The sequence below is a fragment of the Geotrypetes seraphini genome, chromosome 12, assembly GCF_902459505.1.
Source record: "Geotrypetes seraphini chromosome 12, aGeoSer1.1, whole genome shotgun sequence".
NCBI classification, from domain to species: domain Eukaryota; kingdom Metazoa; phylum Chordata; class Amphibia; order Gymnophiona; family Dermophiidae; genus Geotrypetes; species Geotrypetes seraphini.
In genome coordinates this window covers 46,276,170-46,300,490 of record NC_047095.1, presented here as the reverse complement: position 1 = coordinate 46,300,490, position 24,321 = coordinate 46,276,170, and the positions used below count along the sequence as shown (strand labels likewise).

General features: G+C 42.6%; 1 protein-coding gene across 4 annotated transcripts in view; it reads left to right on the top strand.

The window, feature by feature from the left end:
* LEPR (leptin receptor) overlaps positions 1-23,419 on the top strand; it is a 114,490-nt gene extending 91,071 nt beyond the window's left edge. For 3 of the 4 annotated variants that reach the window (XM_033916721.1, XM_033916720.1, XM_033916722.1), the window contains exons 15-19: positions 24-206; positions 4,470-4,565; positions 10,167-10,272; positions 12,644-12,719; positions 16,825-16,997. In XM_033916721.1, coding sequence (XP_033772612.1) covers positions 24-206; positions 4,470-4,565; positions 10,167-10,272; positions 12,644-12,719; positions 16,825-16,929 — 566 coding nt within the window. In that variant the 3' untranslated portion in view covers positions 16,930-16,997. Of the gene's footprint in view, positions 1-23; positions 207-4,469; positions 4,566-10,166; positions 10,273-12,643; positions 12,720-16,824; positions 16,998-23,174 lie in introns of those variants that run through there. The other variant, XM_033916723.1, reaches the window with a different exon arrangement.
* Positions 23,420-24,321: the final 902 nt, after the last annotated feature.

Below are 24,321 nucleotides of genomic sequence, written 5' to 3'. Positions count from 1 at the left end.
TTGTTGTCATTTTCTTTTACAAGTAAATACTGTGCATTTGTTACGTGCTTACCTCATAAACTCCAGCTGTGTAGTTCTTACTTGGAACCTCTTACCTGCTGTTCGAGAACTAACATCTTTTGTTATTGAATGGAAAAACCTAAACGAAGAAGAGGAAATAAAATGGATACACGTTCCTTCGAATATGAGCAGATGCTACATCACTGGTGAGTTATTTATTTATTTTTAAGTCTTAGGGCTCCTTTTGACAAAGGTGCGTTAAGGCCTTAACGCATGGAATAGAGCACGCTAAATTGCAGCGCGCGCTAGCCCCTGCCGCCTCCTCTTGAGCAGGTGGTAGTTTTTCGGGTAGCGCGCGCTAGCCCAGTGTATGCGCTAAACACGCTAGCCCACCTTTGTAAAAGGAGCCCTTAGTCTATTTAACTTTTGTAATAACAAACATCGTCCATCATACAGATGAATCTCGCTGAACATAGGGGATATGACCAAAGATAGAGGGAGGGGGAGGGGGAAGCAGAGTATACAAGTACATAATCCAGGGGAGAGGCATCAACAACAAAATCTGTATGTAAATTTACATCTCATCCGAGGGAATAGAAAGAAACAGTTTTATATTTAAATCTGTTTATTGGGCAGTGACAACAGCAGGTAGAACAATAGCAGAAACCAAGGTTTGCAATAGCAACCAGCTACCGCGGAGGACTGGACTCTTATAAGAACATAAGAATTGCCAACTCTGGATCAGACCTTAGGTCCATCAAGTCCGGCGATCCGCACACGCGGAGGCCCCGCCAGGTGTACCCTGGCATAGATTTAGTCCCCATATCACTCTATGCTTCTCATAAGGAGATGTGCATCTAGTTTACCCTTAAATCCAAGAACGGTGGATTCCACAATTACCTCCTCTGGGAGAGCATTCCAGGTGTCCACCACTCGCTGCGTGAAACAGAACTTCCTGATATTTGGCCTGGACTTGTCCCCCCTCAGCTTTAGTCCATGTCCTCTTGTCCGTGTCACATTGGACATTGTAAATAACTGTTTTTCCTGCTCTATTTTGTCGATTCCTTTCAGTATTTTGAAAGTCTCAATCAGATCCCCTCGCAGTCTCCTCTTCCCAAGGGAGAACAGCCCCAGTCTCCTAAGTTGTTCCTCATAATCCAGGTTCTACATACCTTTCACTAGCTTCGTTGCTTGTCTCTGCACCCTCTCCAGCAGTTTTATATCCTTCTTTAGGTATGGAGACCAATGATTGTCCTCCACGATCAAAATCAACACCCCTACCCCCCAGAAAGAACCCCACCCTCCCCCCTTCCCTCCTACCCCCTCCAAGAAAAATACTACAACACCCAAACGGGGGGATAGACTTCAAACAGGTATACTCGATTACATTTGGAGTCTATTCAGGATATGGCTACGACTCGCAGGGGACAAAATGTTCAAGTATGGTGTCCAAGTGTTGACAAAGTCTCTGCTCCGGCGATGAGAAGAACAGGCCAAATGGACCTCCCAGCCCATAAGCTCATGAAGTCGATTCCTCCAAAGCCAAAAAGAAAGGGGTTCAGAAGAGAGCCAACAACATAAGATACATTTCTTCCCCAAAATAAAACATTTGCTAAGATACAGTTTTTCTGAAGAAGTGTACACAGAGAATATAGAAAAATGAGCAAATAACAGAGGAAGCACTGATACAGGCATGGGAACCTGCACCAGGTCCTGTAAGAAGGAAGCCAGCACCTTCCAAAAGGCCTGAATCCCCGCACAACTCCATGAAAGTAAGAAAGAAACAGTTTTGATGAAGACCACTTACGTAGGAAAGACTGTGTGGAATCAGATTTTTTTCGCCAAGTAAGCTTCAAATCTGTAGGTTAAACAAACTGAGTTCCACCACTTGTCATAGGAAAGATGTTTCAAATCTTTCCAGGAAGTGCATAACATCTTAAAGGCTATGGCCAACAAAGCATCTAACAGGTTAGAGTCATCATCAGAGAGGAAGTCACCATAAAGTATACTCTTCAATACAATAGTTTTATAAGAAAAAGATAAAGAGATACAGAAAGTTTTACATATTGTTTGCCATACTTTGGACCAGTAGTCTTTAGAAAAGGAGCAGTCGTATAGCATATGTCTGAGGGTGCCTGAAGAGAGGGAACATGACCAACATGGTGTCTGGGAGAGCCCGATTTATGTAGGAAGATCTCACAGGAGTCCACAGAGCCCTGTGCAGGAGAAAGTAGAGTGATTGACATGTAGAGGATGATCTGGAAGATTTAAATGTGTTGCGCCAGAGACACTGCCAGGACTGGTTCCTCATGTTACTTCCCTTCCCTCTACCCCCCCTTTTATTTTTATTTATCATTGTAATTAATTACTTTCTTATCCCTAAAAATCCTCTCGTTTCTAATCAGTTTCAATTGTCATAGTTTTAGGTTTACCCCATATTATTTTATTTTACCTATTATATATTAAACCTTTTAATTTGTGATATTGTAAACCGCCCAGATACATTTGATGGTCGGTATATCAAGCCATGAATAAACTTGAAACTTGAATATATCCTGCCCAATATCTAGGACCACTGTTTCTGGAGTCCATTGAGATTGGTCAACAACATTAGCTAAAAGAATTGATATAATTTAGAGGCCACATGCCCACTGAAGGAAAGTGTATTGAAGAGCTGATAAATGCTAGGGAGTGGCACTAAGGAAGAGAGAGAGATGGCACTTTTACGAATTGCAGAACATAGTTGAAGCCAAGCAAAAAATTGGGAGGAGGACAGTGAAAACTCAAATTGAACTTGAGAAAAAGGCTTCCATTGCTTCGTATGAGGGTGTAAGAATGTACTGAGGTCCCATATGCCTGCTTTTTGCCATATAGGCATTTGTCTATATGGCAGGCATATGCCTGATTTATGCATATAGACATATAGCTGGCCCGGACTTTCTCTCCAATGTCAGAATTGACGTTGGGGCAAGACTTGTGGGCCCGCTTGCACAACGCCAGCCTTTCTCTTCCTTTCCTGTGGCGGCGAGTGGGTAAGAGGGCGGCGAGCAGCAGTAGAACGCCGGGGGAGGGGGGAGTGGAGGTGTATTCGCTCCATGAGACGCACCCCCTTTTCCACCCCTATAATGGACACATTAGCATTTAGCACACGCTAATATTTAGCGCTCGCTAAAATGGCTAGCGCGCCTTAGTAAAAGGACCCCATAATTTAATATACAAAATAATTACATTTTATGGAATATATCAAAACTTTGAAAAAATATATATATTATTTAACAATAGCCTGATTTTGCTATCTGTTGGGTCTGAATCGTTTCTCTTTCCTTCCCCCCTCCCCCCCCGCTGTTGTCTACTCCCTTTCTTTTGTCTCATTCATTTTCTTACCTTTCACTTTTCACCCTCTTCCATTCTCCTGAACATTCCGCTATGACTTCCACCTGATCCTTCTATCCTTCCCCCTTCTAGACTTATATATCTCAATTCATTCCCTTTCCATCATTCATCCATCCTTTTCCTTCTGTTTCCTGGCTTCCCTATCCCTTCACCTATTCTTCCCTCCCTCTGAAATATGACATCTCTAACTCTTTCTTCCTCCCAGCCTTCAGCGTGATGTTTTCAACTCCTGAAGCAATTTTCCAGCCATTAAATGTTTTCTCACTAGACTTTTTGCCGCTCTCCGTTTCTCTTTCCCTTTTTCACATTATTCCCACTCTCCTGGTTTGTTCCCTTCCCTTCTCCTTTATTTTATATGATGTATGCCTTTTACCATTTTCCCTTCTGTGTCCAGTGGTTTAGTCCGTGTATGTCCACCCCTCCCCCCTTTTAAATTATACCTTTGTAGAAAAGTGTTGTTGTTTTTTTTGTATACCGCTTAGGATTTATTTAGGCGGCATATCAAATGTAATAAACCTGAAATATGTTGACAAGGAAGTTGTTTTCCATGTTGTCAGTGAAAAGAGTTACTCTTGGCATTGTCTACTGATTGAGTGCCTTACTACTGAGATCAAGATTGGAAGAAAAACAGTTTTAAAAACCCAATGTAATGTAGGCATATTTGGTAAGCGTCTGCCTTGTCTGGTAAATGCAGGGGCAGATTATGGCCTCACCTCTTGCATATATCACACAGATTTGCACTTACTGTGCTTCAGTAAACAAGTTCCTAAGATACTAGATCAAAGTTATAAATGATTAGATTACTATTGTGCATTATATGAAATCATTTTTATATTGCGCAGACTTATAATAATGGGTTTTTATAAAAAATCTTTATTTTTCATTATTCGTTACAATTACATAACAAATATTCATGAATATCCACAGAACTTCAGTATCTAAAATACAATAGATGATATAGTCCACATTATGCTAGTCGCCAGGTCCTTAGATAGGAAATTAAATCTATTTATTTATACTTTAACACCATTGACAGGCAAAACTTGTGGCTTACTTTCATAATGTTTTCTTTGCAGACTATTTTATTCCTATAGACAATTACCAGTTCATTCTTTATCCAATACTTACTGAAGGGATAGGAAAACCCAAAATTACTAATGGATTTACCAGAGGTAAGTAGCTATATTTTGACTGTCCTATTGACAGGTGGCTTTAAAAAGATTGTGTCACTAATAGAAACAGTTTTCAGCTGTGTTACTTATAATTAATGCTTCTGAAAGCATTTACAGCGGCAAAACTTCAGTCCTCTTCCTTTGTCGCCCACCATAGAAACTCCTCACACTCCCTGCCGTTCAAGGAGCCTACTTCTGGTAAGATGACTTCAGGGGGCCTATATACACCAGTGTGCTAAAGTTTTGCCCTAGGGCCTGATTCTATATATGTTGCCTAAAAAAAAAAAATCAATGCTGATTTATTCCCCCCCCCCCTTATTTTTACAAAAGCACAGAAGATGTTTTTAGCGCCGGCTGGTGCGCTGAATGCTCTGCGCTGCTCCAACGCTCATAGGAATTCCGTGACCATCGGAGTAGTTGCAGAGTGTTCAGTGTGGCACTGTAAACCTCTTCTATGCTTTTGTAAAAGGGGGGAAGGGATTAATGCGGCGCTAAATGCGATTCAGTAAAGGTTAGGCACACTTTATTGAATCATGGCTATTACTGCCTAAGTGGCATTAAGGTGGCACTGTGTATACGAACATTTAGGCAAACCCTACTTAAGCCAGCATTTTCTTGGCCTAAATGCATGTGCCTAAGATAGGCGCACAATGAGACCTAAGTAAAAAAACAGGTGCATAACCCAAAAACATGCCCACAATCTGCCCCTAACCATACCCACTTTTCGGTAGGCGCTTTTCGGTAGGTTGGGCACCTAACTTTTAAGTCCGATTAATGGCAATTAAGAGTTGTTGATTGCCGATCGTCAGCACCAATTAAGCCTATTAGTCAATTAAGCTAGGTGTCTACATCGGCCAGGCACACTGACGTAGGCACCTAACTAGGCAGACTTTATAGAATTTGGGAGCTAGTGTATATTAATGTACAAAGTTAAGGCATATTAAGTGCAAAACCTTTGTACTGAGAAAAGCAGCCATGAAGTTAATGTAGAGCTGCCCAAATCCGGTCCTCGAGATCTACTGGCAGGCCAGGTTTTCAGGATATCCACAATGAATATGCATGAGAGAGATTTGCCTATCAAGAAGGCAGTGCAGGCAAATCTTTTTCATGCATATTCATTGTGGATATGCTGAAAACCTGGCCTGCCAGTAGATCTCGAGGACCGGACTTGGGCAGCCCTGATGTAGAGCGATGATGGCTATCTTGCATTAACAACACAACTGAAAACGCAGTATGCTGTTAGCTATACCTCTGGAGGTGCAACTAATTGCACTATGTTATCTGTCAAATCAGTAGTTAGTATATAATGATCTCCACGTTTATTGCAAGGCACTGTCCTGACTCATACCATGCCACGAGTGGAGTGCCGCAGGGTTCGGTGCTTGGGCCTGTGCTCTTCAACATATTTATAAACGACCTGGGAATTGGTACGGTGAGTGAGGTGATTAAATTTGCAGATGATACGAAGTTATTTAGAGTAGTGAAGATGCAGGAGGATTGCGAAGACCAGCAACGTGACATAAACACGCTCGAGAAAAGGGCCGCAACATGGCAAATGAGGTTTAACGGGGATAAGTGTAAGGTGATGCAGGTCGGTAACAAAAATCTCTCCAATGCCAGCATTGAGCAGGCGTTAGTTCTGGACGCATAGCGTGGGTTTAGCGCGCGCTAAAATGCGTGCGCTAAAAACGCTTTCGCAGCTTAGTAAAAGGAGCCCTTAGTAGATAAAGACAGGTTGTTCACCTTCTCCAAGGTAAAGAGCAAGAGGGCCCTCTCTAAAGTTAAAAAGGGATAGATTCTGTACAAACGTAAGAAAGTTCTTCTTCACCCAGAGAGTGGTGGAAAACTGGAACGCTCTTCTGGAGTCTGTCATAGGGGAAAACACCCTCCAGGGATTCAAGACAAAGTTAGACAAATTCCTGCTGAACCAGAACGTACGCAGGTAGGGCTAGTCTCAGTTAGGGCACTGGTCTTTGACCTAAGGGCCGCCGCATGAGCGGACTGCTGGGCACAATGGACCACAGGTCTGACCCAGCAGCAGCAATTCATATGTTCTTATTCAATGGGAATCTCTGCTTTAGCTATTTCAAATAGCAGCTGGCATGTTCTAATAGTTAATATAATAAGGTAACTGGAATGCACTCCCTTCTCATCTCTGATTAGAGCAGTGTCCCACAAACTTTTCAGCGCTGTAGCACACTAAACCCAGTGCCGCGGCCAGAAGGCATCCAGAAGTGCGCAGATGTTGACATGATGACATCACACGCATGCATGATGTCATCATATTGCCGTCTGTGCATGCACAGAGGCCATCTGGCTGCGGCCCTTAACCTATCACTTCGCTGGTGGGGAATCTTGGAGGGGGTGGGGTGCGGGGAGAGGAGGAGAGACGCCGGTGAGGAGGAGAGTCATCGGCACCAGCTGACTGCCTACAGGATGTGCCTCTCGCTGCGAGAGGCACGTCCTGTAAGCAGTCAGCCAGTGCCGGTGCCTCTCCTCCTTGCCAGCATCTCGTAGCACACCAGTATGCGATACACTGGATTAGAGACATAATTAGGTTAAGTCTATCCTAAAAACAATTTTACACAAGGATGCCTTTCAACTATGACCCTTTCACTCATTGGATTACTTCTCCTTCTTAAGCCAGGGGATATCAAGATTGAAATAAACTTGCACCTTAAAGGCATTGTTAAGCATTTAACATAGCCTAATAAATAGGCCTGTAGACCTTGTATGCCCTTGTAGATGCTCTAATTGCTTTTTACTAACAAATGAGGAGACAATATCTCTGGGAATTAAGTTGGAGTCCAATGTTTGGTGATCACTGTACCATGTTGTTCAGTCCAAAGCTGTAAGAACTCTAGATTTCAGAAGAGGGGTTTTTTTTGGGTTTTTTTTTTTAATGAGTTATGTTAAGCCATGTCAGTAGATCTAAGATATGCAGAAGAACAATGCACAGCAAAAGAAAGGAAAACTGAAATGAAAATATAACTTTGTTTCAAGCATATTAGCAAGGAGAAGACTAATGAGGAGATCACTATGGTTCAGTGAAGAAGCTAGAGAAGAATGTAAGAGCAAAATAAATGACATTGAAGAAATCTACAGGCAAATTGGCATAGGAGAAGAGCAAGCAAAATTATGCAAGAGAAATCAAGTGAGCTAGGAAGGACAATTGGACAGCCAAAGTTACAAATGGAAGTATATATTACCTAGTCAGTAAAGGCAAACTATAAAGCTTTTTTTTTTTCTCTCTCAAATTATGTAAATGAAAAAGAGTGACAGCAAAAAGAGGAATAGGATAATTAAAGGAGATTGCAGATTTAATGAAGATAAGGACCAGAAGACATCAGATATCTTAGATATTCTTGCTCATTATTCACATTCACAAAATGCAAAGGCAAGAATATAAGAGGCTGTGGAATAAATATACTACCACAAGATAGAATAGTGGAAAATGTTGAAGACCGTGGGTTACATGATCATAGGCAACATCGTTTCACACGGGGAATGTTTTGTAAACAGAGACTGTGCAGTACCGTATTTTTCACTCATATACCGCGCACCCGTGTAAAACGCACACACGGGTATAGCACGCGGGGAACAGAAATTTATGTAATAAAATTTTAATATAGCGCACACACGCGTATACTACGCATGCTAAAACCTCCTCCCGCTTACTCCGAACCGGCATCCTCCCCCCCCCCGCTCGCGTCACCCCCCCTCCCCCGCGATCCTACATCCCCCCCAGCACCGCAAAGACAACTCTTACCCGATTGGGCACCGGCACCAGCACCAATGCACAGGATGTGCCAGTGCCAGTGCCCGAAGATCCTCCCTCGTTGGGTTGGGCTGGGCCGGGCTGGGCTGGGCGGTGCGAGAGAGATCCTCCTTCTTCCTGTGCCGGGCTGGACTAGGCTTTGAGCATTTGCGCATGCTCAAAGCCTTCTGGTCTCGCTCTCTCCGCTTTGAGCATGCGCAAATGCTCAAAGCCTAGTCCAGCCCGGCACAGGATGAAGGAGGATCTCTCTCGCACCGCCCAGCCCAGCCCAGCCCAGCCCAACCCAACGAGGGAGGATCTTCGGGCACTGGCACTGGCACATCCTGTGCATTGGTGCTGGTGCCGGTGCCGGTGCCCAATCGGGTAAGAGTTGTCTTTGCGGTGCTGGGGGGGATGTAGGATCGCGGGGGAGGGGGGGGGTGACGCGAGCGTGGAGGGAGGATGCCGGTTCGCAGGGGGAATGCCGGATCAGAATGAAAAAAAAAATTTGTACAACGCGCTCACACGTATAACGCGCATGGTTGTGCACAGTTTGTAAAATCGTGTATAACGCGAGTTATATGCGTGAAAATACGGTAATTGTTGGAGGCATGCCCAGCAAGCTCTCTGCACAGAAATGTTCATTAACACATGTTAAATCTGGTGGCAATTGGCCCAGATTCACCTAGCATCTCCTCTTGAGGAGGCAGTAAGTGAACTGACATTGACAGCCCAAGGGGGAGAGTGTGACGCAGTGGTTAAAGCTACAGCCTCAGCACCCTGAGATTGTAGGCTCAAACCCATGCTGCTCCTTGTGACCCTGGGCAAGTCACCTAATCCCCCCCCCATTGCCCCAAGTACATTAGATAGATTGTGAGTCACCAGGGCAGAGAAGGCAAAAGGCTTGAGTACCTGAATAACTTCATTTAAACTATTCTGAACTCCCCTAGGAGAACACTATAGAAAATTGAATAAATAAATAGTGTGTAAAGTTTTAGCTTCTGATAACCAGAGCTGGTATTGTGACATCACAATGCCTCATTCCACCAGTGCCTAAGAGGCAACCTCATCAGTGATGTCACAATGGCTTAATGGTCCTATACTTGGCTCACCTTTACTATATTTTAATTTCTAGAGTGGTGCAGTGGTTAAAGCTACAGCCTCAGCACCCTTGAGGTTGTGGCTCCTTGTGACACTGGGCAAGTCACTTAATCCCCCCATTGACCCAGATACATTAGATCAGTGGCCCCCAACCCTGTCCTGGAGGACTACTAGCCAGTCAGGTTTTCGGGATAGCCCTAATGAATATGCATGAGGCAGATCTACATTCTTATCATCTTCATTGCATGCAATTCTCTTTCATGCATATTTATTAGGGCTATCCCGAAAACCTGTCTGGCTGGTGGTCCTCCAAGACAGGGTTGGGAACCACTGCATTAGATTGGTTGTAAGTCCACCAGGGCAGACAAAGAAAAATGTTTGAGTACCTGAATAAATTAATGTAAACCATTCTGAGCTCCCTTGGGAGAACAGTATAGAAAATTGAATAAATAAGTGCAAGTTAGTGCATGGTAAGTACCACAAGCGAACTGCAATATGCAGTCCATGCCCCTTTTTCCATTCATGCCCCACCTAGTTTCTGCCTGAATAAAAAAAAACCACAGTTAACACATGAATTAGCATACACTATCATGCCAAACTGCTTAACACAATTTACTAAAAGGGTCCCATGTATGGTTCAACTTTGAAAAATTGTCCTCATTATTCTTGGTAATACAAAAGTCACACATTTCCTTTCATTTTCTGATACCTTGTACTGCTGCTTTTTTTTTCTCTCTTTTTAGATGATTATCAAAGAGCACAGAATGATGAGGGTCTGTATGTAATTCTGCCTTTAATAATATTATCATCACTTTTGCTACTTGGAACCCTGCTGATATCTCACCAAAGGTTCGATGCTAATTTTTATGCCTTATTCATATGTATTTCTGAACAGATATCATATTTTAGAAATGGTTTTATCTACGAATAAGGAGTAAATTCAACAGTAATATTAAAATATTCAATTTAGTGGGGCATAAATCCTATTTTATTGTGGTGTTTGCCACTGTATCGCTACTTTAGATATTATCCTGTTGGTAAAAACTATATAATTGCTACTGACTATAATTCTGTATTAAATTTCATTTAAAATCAAAATACTGTCCAAAGCAGAGTTTCTCAACCCAGTTGATGGTGAGCTCTAAGCCAGTCTGATTTTCAAGGGATTGGGACTTATATACCACCTTTTTTGTAGTTTTACAACTACACTCAAAGTGGTTTTACATACAGGTACTTCAAGAATTTTCCCTATCTGTCCTGGTGTGCTCACAATCTATCTAATGTACCTGGGGTAGTGGAGGATTAAGTGACTTTGCCCAGGGTCACAAGGAGCAGTGTGGGGTTTGAACCCACAACCTCAGGGTGCTGAAGCTATAGCTCTAACCACGACTACATCACACATACCAGATATATTTGCAAATTTATTGCATGCAATAGTCATTGACAGATATGTTGAAAATCAGGCTTAGGGTTCTCCGAGGACTGGGTTGAAACACTGTGGTTTCAGGTAGCCAAACAGTTCTAGGAAATACCTTCTTTGATGGTCATTCTTCTCTTTACTTACTTAGGGTATAGTGGGACATAATCATAAAGATAATTATTTGTGTTTGATGAGTCCAGTAGCTCAATAGCCAGGACTGGGGATGCTATAGATGCAGTGGCGTACTAAGGGTGAGGGGCACCTGGGGTGGTGGTGCCCAATTCCCTTACCCCCTTTGACGTCACTTCATAGGCATGTGTCCTGGATGTGATGTCAGAGAGAGTGCCAAAAAGGTCTGGGGGAAGGCAATGGGGCGGGCACAGCAAGGAGAGGAGCAGGGAGAGAATGGGGGGGGGGAGTGAGGAAGAGGGGTGCCACTGCGCCCCTAGGAAGACCGTGCCCAAGGCAGACCGAACCCCCTTACCCCCCTTACTACACTACTGTGTAGATGCAATGTATGCAGCACTTGGGGACCCTTGTGGTAGAACCTGCACTCTACCTCAAAATTAGCAATACAGATATACTGTAGCATGCTGTAATCAGTGAACATGCAAATTAAAACTACGGCTCGTTGCTAAATGTCACCTTTCCTAACAGTGCCTGAAAGAAAAGTCCCCCCCCCCCCCCAAATTATTATCTTGCTATTCTTAGGAAAACCATTGATTATCCCTGGAAATCAACTATAAGAAAGATCTACATGTTGGGTCAAATGGGTAGTTGAGTCAGACTCACCTCTGTTGAAGAAGGATTCTGAGCTTTATGGACCTTGGTCTGGCTCTATATGATTTATTCTTAAGCTGCTTTTTGTCAGTGTTCCAAAATTGGTTTAGAAATCTAGGGTGAGAATGAAAATTAAATAAAAATATGTTCTAGAGATTATGGGTCAAGAACTAGGGATATTCTTTTATTAGAATAACCAGTTACAAAGGGGCCCTTTTAGCAAACTGCAGTAAAAAGTGGCCTTAGTGTGCTCTTACTTGGACATTTTCACTGCAGCCAGAAGATGGCTGAATTTCAGTTTTCCTAGTTTATGGCTATGCACTAATTGGGAATTAAGATAAGTGTTGTTTTCTCTGTGCTGTTTATATATTATCCAAGACACAGACATTGGAGGTTTTTTGGCTGATGATTGAAGCTAGATCTGGGGCAGTGATTCCACTATATGCTTCATTTTGGCGGTTTGTCCCTTTTACTGAGGTCTTTTTTTCTCCATTAAAACAAATTAAAAATGATAGTATCCTCTGATATATTTATATAGTAACAACAAGTGGATTGGGACTGTTGTGTTTCTACTAAGATGTGTAATACCATATATTCCTGTGGATCCTATTTCATTTTGTGATTTATATGTGCTAATGTTGCCATTAGCACATGGCTGTTAACAAAAATTAGTGCATGAGCCTTCTATTTTGAAGGTGGTGAAGGCTCATTTGCTAATCACACGGTAATCGGGAAGCATGCAGTAATGTAGCTGTGTTAACTGATTAACAAAAAATATTACAAAAATATTGTAGGGAGTGGATTGCACACACACACACATTCAAAAATTCCCACAGGAAGTCTCAGTGCACTTCACGGTATGCCATTTTGATTTGCGGTAAGCATACGTTGGTGCTTACTGCAGCTTACTAAAAGGGCCCCTAAATGTTTATGATGTGTTTTTTTTTTTCTACCCAGTGCATATTACTTTCTGCTTTTGTTTCCAGTAACTTCTTTGTGTTAACTGAACATTTCTTTCAGAATGAGAAAGATGTTCTGGGAGGATGTACCAAATCCCAAGAATTGTTCCTGGGCACAGGAAGTTAACTTTCAAAAGGTCAGTTTTTAACATGAAACTGCTGCACTTTGGTTGAAGGAAATTGATGATTGCTGATCAACAAAATTTAGTATTCAGCAATGTTCTTGAGAAATTAAATTTATTAAAAATAACAAAACCATTTTCTTGTAGTATACCAAGGTGAATAAATAGTGGAACAATGTGAGGTGGTGGGAGAGATTGTGTGAAATTGCAAAGATGCAATTTTTTTAAACTTAGAAAAAAATAAAATAAACCTGTACCACAAGAAGAAAGAGGCTTGGGCAGATACTCCATATATTTCATCATGCTCAAAAGGGATTCAGAAGTCTATAGACTGATTCTGGATGTAACGTCAGTCAATGCAGCCCTAAATATTCCCTGCTTCCACATGGAAATTGTGCGGTCAGTCATCACCTTGGTGGCGCTGGGGTTAATACCTTACCTCTCTGAATCTAACAGAGGCATACTTGCATATTCCCATCTTTTTGGCTCACAGAAAGTACTTGAGGTTCCGTATTCTGGATAAGAATTTCCAATTCTTTGCTCTTCCCTTTGGCCTAACAACAGAACCACAAACCTTTAGCAAGGTGATGGTTGTTGTGGCAGCGCACCTCTGCAAGGTGAGAATTCAGGTGCATCCTTACCTGGATGATTGGCTCATAAGAGCACCCACATGGGACAAGAGAATGACAGCATAAAGCAAGTGGTTCAGCTCCTACAGACATTGGGCTGGGTAGTCAACAGCAGGACGAGTTAATTGATCCCAATTCAGTCCCTGGAATACCTGTGAATCCATTTTGAGATGGCACAAAACAGGGTCTTCCTCTTGGAAGCATACAAATGATGCTCGTGAGGCAAATTTGGGAGATTCGTGACCTGCTGGCCCCCACAACTTGGCAGTATCTTTAACTGCAGGGATCCATGGTGGCCACAATTGATGTGGTTCTCTGGCAAGAGTGCACTTGTACCCGCTTCAGGAGTCACTCCTTTCAAGGTGGTCTCCACAAGCAGATGCCCTGGACCTTCCACTGCTGTGGTAAGGCAAAGCATGGAGCAGCCTGGACTGATGACTACAGCCACAGTCCTTGAACAGAGGAATGCCACTACACACCTCCCAGTGAACCGTCTTGACAACAGAGGCCAGTGTATTCGGCCAGGGAGCGAATTGTGAGGGATGTCCGCTGCAAGGGCAGTGGTCCCCATCTCAGAGAAAATGGTCGATCAACCACTTACAGCTGTGAGTGATACGTTTAGTTCGCAAGCCCTGGGCAGAGCCCTAGAAGGAAGGGCAGTCTGAGTTTTTTCAGACAACGTGACCACAATAGCCTAGGCAAGGAGGCACCAGGAGTGCACCACTGAGCTTGGAAGTTTGCTTGCTCTTTTGATGGGCGGAAGCCTAGCTCTTAGCCATCTCAACTAAGAGATAGTGGAGAATGTGCAGGCGAACTTAAATCAGCAGACCTTGGATTCTGGGGAGTGGTCTCTCTGTCTTGAAGAACCTTTGATTGCATAGTCAAGAAAGACTACCAGTCCCATTTACAAGAAAGAAGATTAGCAAGTTAAGAACCTAATCTTTCCCTCTTAATACTAACTATGCAAACAAAGAATATTTACAGTGACATGAACTGACTCTGTGAAGTAATACAAATTCCTTTGATAAATGTAATCCTAAAGCTGCAGCAAAAGTGGCTTTACTGCACTACTTATGTGTATCTTTTCTGCGTGCTAAGGCCACTTGTGCTGCGGCCAGAAAATGGCTGCCATTTCCATTTTCCCACTTAATGGCCAAGGGTCAATCTCACCATTGGCATGCAGCCATTAAACAAAGTTACTGTGGGAGCCCTTACCAACATGTATTTTATAGGTGGTAAGGGCCCATGCGCGAACACCGTGCTAATCAATTAGTGCACGGCAATGCTTCATGCACTGATTAGCACTGTCATGTCCAAGCTTCACCCCTTTGTGAAGAATAGAAAATATTTTTTTTACCGCGCGGTGCATGCACACAAACAGGCAAATTTATTGTGGGACATCAGCGCATACTAGCCTGTATGGCAGTTTAGTAAAAAGATCCCTAGATGTGTATTCCTGTTTTCAAGGAGAATGCAAATATAGGCTAAACACTTTCCATATCAGCATTTGTACTTTCCCTAAAGCACATATAAATGTCAGCTTGAAGAGGCAGGTGAAAAGTCTAATGATACTACTTTTTAACCCTCCTCCCCATACATGAACATCGAGGTTCTTCTCCTGACAATCCTTGAATATCAATAGCATGGCCTCACCCTTTATCACCTCTCCCTGACAATATCTAATCTCCTCTCTGCTCCTCTAACCCTCTCCAAACATTTCTCTAGCAATTTCTGGGGTTTCCATGGAGGTCTATCAGCAGCAAAAGTGATCCCCCGTCACTTCTGCTATGTTGGGCCACAAGTTCAACATGGTGTGCGACTCCTGGCAGTAATATCTTGAGACTACCACTAAGGGTCAGAGTTTCCATTTTGAATCCAGAAACACGGGATTCAAAAAAGCAATTGGGGGATTACTCTTGCTCACCCCAAACCACCCAGTAACCCTGTGGTAAGAGCCCATGGATATCTGGGGAAGAGGGGTGTTGGGTTCTGAGGGGGAGGGCATTGGGGGTGGGTGTCATGATAATGATGTGAGGGGGAATTGTTGGACCATTTTGCAGAGCCTTTTATAGCTATGGTAGAATTGAGTTCATCCAGACCTACCCATCTCAGATCTTATCTCTAGTGTATGTATTGGGGCTTCACATGACTGTTCCTTCTGAAGTCCATATGTTGTGTCAATGTTTAGCTAGTTGTTGGGTTTTTTTTCCAGATTGCCCCAAAATGAACAAAGCATTCAACTTTCTCTTATCTCCATTTCTATTGATGTATGTTTCTTTAAAGAAAAGAAAAAAAATGTACAATAACAGCAACCTATATAACCTATTATCTTTTAGCCTGAAACTCTTGAACATCTTTTTATTAAGCATCATGAAACGCTGGCATTTGGTCCTCCCTATCTCCTGGAGCCAGAAAACATTTTTGAAGACATCAGCATTGCTAAAGCATTCAAAAACGAAGACAAAAGAGACGTGGCAGAGCTTGCCATGTTTGCAAAGGCTGATAACTTTGATCGTGACTCGGCTTGTGTTAGCGGTCTTTTCAGTATCAATTGTTTCTCCGAGAGTCATCACAGTGACAGAATCTATCAAGAAAGTTTATGGCAGTCCGGCATAAAATACGCCACAGTTGTGAGTAACTCTCACTCAGTCGGGCTTTCTGAGCAGGAACAGAGTAATAGCAGCAGCCCAGCTGATGGCTGTTTTTTGGGTAATGATCTCCTAGCTAAAGATTCTTATAATACCAGTATGTGGGAAATGGAAAATCAGGAATTTCATACCTTAGCAAGCCTACGCCCAAGCCAGCCCAGTAAAATTTCAGTGCATTCAACTGCTTCTTCAGAAGGTTTTTCAGAACCATCGGATACAGATGAAAACTTTCTTGAAGAGGAAGGTCCAGAGAGAGACATTTATTATTTAGGGCTAACTGCAATTAAAGAAAATGAAAATGCTAGTTACCTTATGGGAAATCCTAGAGTGGTTCCTCAGTTTCAAATTGATGGGTTGTATAAAGAGGTAGAGTTTCTTCAGAATGATTTGCCAGATTCAAAACTAATTATGGAACCCAGCCTTAAAATTGGAACCCCTTTTAAAAGTGCTTTGTTATCCTATATGCCACAGTTTGAGACAGTTTCAAACAGAACAGACTATGCAGGAAAAAGAGAAGTTTATAACGTAATTCCTTAGAAGTTCAAAAATGTAATTTTCTTGGAATACAGTTTGACAAGAAAAATTATATATTTTCATAAGCATTGCAACTGAATACTTGAGCATATTCTGTGTCAACTAGGGTTATATCATTTATAATCAACTACATTAATGCCTGATGGGACAACAGTTCCACATTATAATTACTACTCGGTGCATAATGTTGGAAAGGATGCTATTTAAACTGTATGTCTGAGAAATGCTTTAATTTTAAAATGTGCAAAATGTCACCTCCTCTTTTTAAGCACCATTTTTATCAAAGTTTATTTCTTTTGTAACTTTCAGATTCATGAAAAATATGGTATCCAGAATTTTTTCTCAGGGATTATTTCATGTACGGACATCCGGTATGAAGATATTTGTAAATCTCAAAGACCTTGTGTATTGTAAAACAAAACAAACATTTTAGCAGTACAAGCAAAAAAACAAACAAAAATAAAAGGTATTTCATCTTACAATTAAAGCAAACAGAATCGTTAAGATTTCATTTATTATTCCCATTTTCCTTTTGTTCTTGAGGTGATATTAATCTTTGAACATGTTGGACAACTCATCATACTTAGGGCTCCTTTTACTAAGCCGCGTTAGCGTTTTTAGTGCACGCAGCATTTTAGCGTGCACTAAATCCGTGATACACGGCTAGAACTAATGCCAGCTCAGTGCGGACGGCAATTTAGCGCGCGCAATTCTGCGTGTTAAAGCCCTAATGCGGCTTAGTAAAAGGAGCCCTCAGTTATTTTTACACGATGAATCTACAAAAGTTGGGGAATTGTCACTCTTACATGCAAATCATGATTATAACATATGAATCATGGAAGTCAGATTTTAATGAAGAACACAAAAATAAAAGTACAGAAATACATAAAAATGTTTATCTTAGAAATGCAGGCTACAGAATAGGACCAAAACAAAAAGCTAAGGGGCTCATAATAAAAAAACAAATAAACAGTCTAAAAAGTGGCCTAAATGGGTACTTGGACGATCAAAAAGCCTGATCGTCCAAGTACCCATATCCAAAGCTGGTTTTAGACGTATCTAAAACCAGCTTAGCCCTTTCCCCTACCTCTAAACGCATAGAGCGAAAAGAGGCATTTTTAGAGGAGGGGAAAGGGCAGGAGGTGGGCCGACCTACACCTAGGCGTCCAGCAGGTATAGTCAAAACTTTAGGCAGGTTGCCTAGTTGGCACTTATACGTTTTGACTTAGACCAAATCAAAACAGGTATAAGTGCCAAAAAAGGGCCCGCTGAGGTGATGGCAGCTGCTGTGATCAGCTCAGTGGCCCTGCAATCTACCCACCCCCCACCGCAACCATCGCGGCAGGAGAGATTGCTCATCTCCCCTGCCGTGATGGCAATCACCCCTCTACCCGAACTGCTGCGACCTGTGGTAGGAGAGATGCCCAATCTCTCCTGCCTGGATTGTTCTCGGGCGGGGTGGTCGCCTGGGTAGGAGGGCTTGGAATCCCTCCTGCCCGGATCGTTGTCGGGCGGGGTGGGGGGGGTCGCCTGTGCAGGAGGGGTTGGACTCCCTCCTGCCTGGATCTTTGTCGGAGCGGGGGAGGGGGGGTAGCTGGGGCAAGAGGGCTTGGGCTCCCTCCTGCCCAATCCGATCGGGGGAGGGGTGTGGATTCTGTAACTGGTGTTGTTTTTGACAGACACTGGTTACAGAATCCAGCTTTTAGGCGAAGGACTGGCTCCTTCGCCTAAAAGCTTTTGTGTTGGACGTTTGAGACTTAGGCTTTTTTTTTGGTTGATTACATGTTGTTAGCGTAGATGTAGTGGTGGTCTGGGCATTTAAACAGCTGAATGTAGAGGCAGGCCATTAGCAAAAAAAACCCTCCTTTTGGATGATTTTTTTTTGATAAGACATTTTCCTTGCTTCTGTTTTCAACGTTTAGGGCCTTAGGCCAAAAGGGGACTTCGAATTTTTTTTGATTATGCCCGTCCACAGTGCCAGGAAAATGGAAAGTTGATATTTTGATGAATCTTCTTAATAGTACGGGTTTCAAAAAATATTTGCTCAACCAAACACCCAAACTCATCTTCCACTTTCCCATTCCCATCTTTCTTCCTGGCAGCTGCAAGGTCAGGAGCAACAAAGAGAAATGAGGGAAAGTGAGGCCCACGGATGAAGTAGATAAGAAAAAAGGCTACATCCCCTGTCCATTCTGTCTTTCATCTCATTCACTTCATCCTTGGTCCAGGTCCTACTTTCTCTCTCTTTCTTTGCTGCCAGGAGGAAACTGTGCTCAACTTTGTCTGGTCTCCTGCACTGTTCTTCTATATGGATATCGGGATACCTATGGATTTTGAATTACTTGCAGGATTTGCCAGCAAAATGTGGCCCTTGCAGAGCACTGGACCAGGAACAGCAGGGTGAGGGACAAAGTAAGGGGGAATGTAATGGGTAGAGGAGGGGTTCCAGAATGAAGGTCTGTTGTGGAGAAAACTGGAGATTGACCTGAGAGATATTAGAAAGAGGAATGCGAGATCAAGCTAGTGGGAACTAAGGTTTTAGAGGGGGGGGTGTGTGTGTGTGTGCAGGAGAAAGGACTTAGGGCCAGATTCTCAACATGGTTATTTAAGTTAGGTGGCAATAGCCACCTTACCGCAGCCTAACTTGATTAGTTTAATTGGGTTCAAGTGCCATGAAAATTGGTCATTCCATTAAAACCCAATTAAAAACTCATTAATGAAACCAATTAAAAACTTGTTTAAAAAAAACCCCAGCCCCACTACACAGCCTTCCTGACTGGTGCCTTGCTCTGTGGTGTCTACCAATACCTTGCGATGCCAATGGCTAGCAGTGGGCATGGTTAGGGGCAGTGCTGGACTTCGGCGTCACTAGCCATGATTCTTGAAGGATCCTAGGTGCAAGAAATGTAGAGAGAGTGTGGCTTAGTAGTTAAAAATACTGCCTCAACACCCTGAGGTTGTGGGTTCAGACCCATACTGCTCCTTGTGACCTTGGACAATTTGCTTAATTGCCCCAGGTACATTAGATAGATTGTGAACCCACTGGGACAGGCAGGGAAAAATGCTTGAGTACCTGAATAAATTCAAGTAAACCATTCTGAGCTCCCCTGGGAGAACGGTATAGAAAATTGTATGAATAAATAAATAAGAATGGGATATTGCAATCTAATATAATAAAACCCTAAGCACGCATGCGCACTCTTACCGCATGTTCCCTCATCCGTATGTCTGTGGCCGTCAAGAGTGCGTATGCGAGCTTAAAACGACCCCACGCTCGCGGCAGCAGAACCCAAATAGCGGCCCGGAAAGAGAAGCGCTGACCAAAAAGACTCCTTTGCTGGCTCCCCACTCACTCCATAAGTTTTTTTCGCGGTCTGACCCTCCCATCCCTTCCGGATGTCTGACCGGCTCACTTAGTCCTTTGCTGCCCCCCCCTTCCCTTCCCGCGGTCCCGACTACAAACCTGCCGACTCCAGCAGCGCCTGCAGCACTCTACACACGCTGCTTTCGGGTCTTCTACTGCCCTGATTTGCTCTGCCATGTCTCTGATGATGTCATCAGGGACGTGCCAGAGTAAGTCAGAGCACTAGAAGGCCCCGAAGTAGCATGTGTAGAGTGCTGCAGATGCTGCTGGAATCGGCAGGTTTGTCGGGACCGCGGGAAGGGAAGGGGGGGCGGTAAGGGACTAAGGGAGCTGGCCAGATCACGGGAAAGGAAAGGGGGGTAGGGGAAATGCTGCTGCTGTACAGGGAAGTGGTGTGGGGGGAGGGAAATGGAGAGGGAGGGAAAGCTGCTACTGTGGCTGTTGCACAGAGAAGTGGGGGGATCGAAATGCTGCTGCTGCACAGGGAATTAGAATGGGGGAAATGCTGCTGCACAGGGAAATGGAGGGGGAGGGAATGCTGTTGTGGCTGCTGCACAGGGAAGTGGGGGGAGAGAAATGCTGCTGCATAGGAGGCAGGGAGAGAGACAGATAGAAAAAAGACAGACAGCGGGAGGAAGGGAGACAGAAAGAAAATAAGAAAGACACAAGGGCAGGGAGAGACACAGAAAGACAGACAGATAAAGGGGGCCAGGGAGAGAGACAGTCAGAAAGAAAGAAAGACAGCGGGAGGGAGAGAGAGACAGAAATAAAGACAGACAGACATATATTCTAGCACCCGTTAATGTAACGGGCTAAAATACTAGTGCAGAATAATCACAAGCACACTTATTAGTTCCTAACAATTGTACAGTAAATGGAGTCAAAATGGGCTAAATAGAGTCAAAATGAGGGAGGATGTATCCTGGCACTTGAAATTCAAGACTCCCCTTTGCCTTGCCTCTAGGCAAGGCACTTTCTCTCCTACTTCCTTTGAAACCAGATTGAAAGCAAACCTGCTATCTGGGATGCATTTGTGGATTTGCTCACAGTTTGTTTATATGCATGTACTTTGAAAAAAAACCCCAAAACAATGTAATCAGAATATTCATCCCCCAATCCCCATTATCCCTCACATGTCCTTCAAATTTTGTGAAGATAGGACACCAAATAGAAAAGTTAGTGGGGGGTGGGGGGGTGGGAGGGGGTTACACAAACTTTGGATATTTCAAATATGTACATATTGTCACAGGGTGGACCCTGTTCCTGGCAAGGAAGTCTTGCCAGAAGAGGGAAATGAGGTTAAAACCTTTGAAAGTATTCCTAAGCCTGCTAAGGAGAGTCCCAAAGCAGCCCCTAGGAATACTTACAAGCCAAGCTTTCCAGCAATGAAACCTCCTAAAGCCCTGCCTAAAGCAGGCAGATCTGGTTTAGCTTTACCTTAGCTAGTTGGGGGAAAACAGACAGAAAGACTACAGCTCCCAGCAGGCATAGGGCCAGAGAAAGGAAAGAGCAGGAATGGAATACTGGACATCCCAAACAAGCTCAAACTGGTTTAGAAGTTCTCTAAGGGCAGGCTACCCTAACACATCTGCAGGGAGGACTAATCAGCTCTCTGCAATGAAAGAAAAGGGTTTTCTTTCATACAGAGACAGTTCCAGGGCCAGCCTCAGACCCACATTGCAAAAAGAAAGCAGTAGACTACAGCCACAGAGAGCCAGAAAGCAACAGTCTACCTCATGGCAACGGTTTGTGATGAAGAGACTAATGATAATGTTGATTCTGGGTTTGCATTACCAATGATATGGAAATAGAATGTTCTGATTTGCCCAGCTCTGAAGGTATGGATATAGGCTGAGAGCCATTGCTAATAAGGGAGCTGGAAGGAAAAGTAAAGTCTGCCCGAGTTTATTGAAAATGTTGAAGTTTTGTTTTGAACTTTAAATATAAGCCACAGGCAGCCATGTTGTTGTGATCTGGGGAGGGGATCTTTCCAAGCTGATCCATAGAGGGAAAATTATTTGGAGAGGATCCCACCCTCGGGGCATTAAGCCTAACCCCAAGGGAGTCTTGCCTGGCAAATGAAAAACTTTTATTTTGTTGGAATAAGGCTTTTATATTCTGGCATATTTTAGACAGCAATTATTTTGTTTTGGTTTGTGAATGCTGGACTCAAGAACAAGATGATACAAACCTGAGAATTTATTTGACACTTGTTTATGCTATTTTGAACTCTTATTTTTAGCCTTACCAAGCTACCAAAACAACCTCGCAAACCGCTTGGCTGAGGTTAGGTCACTTGCTGAACCCAGCTTGGCCGCATCCGGTCACAATGTTCACATAAATACCAACTAACTTATGTTTAAATTTGGAATAAGGTCTGTGTCAAAGCTTACTGTGATTACCTGGTTAAGTTTAATATAATAACATGAAGATATAGAGCTTTTTAACTGATCTTATGGATTTACCAAATACAGTTTGGAAACAAATGTCTGCCATCTTTTCTATTCTGTGGATTAGCTGATCACTGCAGACCTAGGGATCTGTTAGGAACCTATTAAGTACAAAAGTCCCAGTAATTAAAGGAAGCAGTGAGCAATGCTAAAATGCAATGAAGAGCTGATGAATTGATGATCTGAGGGTATTTTGGTATATCTTAGCTTTCCTAGGTCAGTTCCTCAGTGCATCACAAAACACTTTAACCTGTCTATATGCAGACAGTATGACTCATTCACTGGACCAGCATTTTCATATATCAAGGTGTATCTCTACTATTAATTATTTCTATGGTGCTACCAGACGCACGCAGTGCTACATAGAGTCACAAAGAATGAAAAAAACAGTCCCTGCTTGAAAGAGCTTACAATCTAAACAGGCAAGATGTCATGGATAAAGTCAAGGGGAATGGTTAATCAGCAAGATGGGTTTGAGGGCAGAGGAATAGGGTTAAGGATTGAAAACTATATCAAAAAGGTGGGTTTTCAGTTTGCTTTTAAATGAGGGAAGGGAAGGGGCTTGATGGACAAACTCAGGTAATTTATTCCAGGCATAGGGGGAAGCTAGATGAAAGGAACGAAGTCTGGAATTGGCAGTGGAGAAGAACAGTAAAGTTAAGAGCAGCTGATCTGAGGAACGGAGTTCTCTGGGAGGTGTATAAGGAGAGAGCTATCGAGGGACAGCAGATGAACACACTTGTAGGTCATCAATAAGATCTTGAACTATATGCGATGGCAGATAGGGAGCCAGTGAAGTGTCTTAAGGAGAAGATTTAACCCCCTGTATGTTTGTACTTTTTAAGGAAAAATCATCAATAAGGCATCGAACAGAAAAGAAACTGCACAAACCAACCTGATCTTCAACCTTGAGGCAGCGTAGGTAAAGATCTAACGTGAAAGAATGAAGGCTGAATTTTGGGGATATAGTAATGCATTTAGAAGGGTGTGGAGCCCGTTGACATCATTTGTTGAATCACATTAGTTGTCATGTACCTTTTTCTTTTTAGTTAATTTCCTTACACATCCAGGTTGGGAGGGAGGTAGGTGAGAAGGCATCATTATTTCTTGTATTTAGTTTATTGAAATTCTATATGTGGTTATACTTTTAGGAGGGGGGGGGGGAGAAAATGATTGTTTTCAGAATGTTTGTATATTTAAAGTGCTTTTCCTGATTCGTTTATGTCTAAAATTTTTGTAATTCACTGTTAATATTTGAAAATTAATAAAGGTTAAAAAAAAAAAAAAATCTTAACGTGTGAATGCATAGATTTTCAGAACTCTAAAGCATAAGCATAATTTTCTTTCCTGACCAAATTGCAGCCTCCCCCTCCTCACAATACACCCATTGTTTACTTATTTATCTGTATCTTATGTTTTGTGGAACCTGTATATTATGACATCAGAAATGCCATGTAGTTTCAAGATATATAATGCTGCATCCTGTTCACCAATAGTTTAGCTGATATGCAGACTCATGAGCATAAAAGAAATACGACATCTATGTACAATGCAACTGAGAGCTTGGCATATAGTTTTTTGTAAAGCGTTATATAAAAAATTATAAAAGATGGAATATAGAAATGTATTTTTGAATCATGCAATTCATTTATAACTAAAAATGAAATGTCTTTATCTTATATTTTTCATGATTGACCTTAAAGCAGTAATTGAAGAACATACTAGCACAAAAGTTTTGTATGTTGGTGAATTATGTTTACCTTTATTTGTCATCATTCTGCCAATTTACTGATAATAACGTCAACAGGAATGGAAATGGGTTTCCTCTTACAAATGTGCATTTGCTCCATTTAGGTCTGTTTTAGGGGCATTTCAGTTATTTAAATGTTTTGTAGTGTGTGTGCCAGCTTTTCTAGACTGTAACTGTAAATTGTGTTTATAATAATGGCAGAATGATTTTGTATCTATATTTTGAGGATAAAATATTAAAGA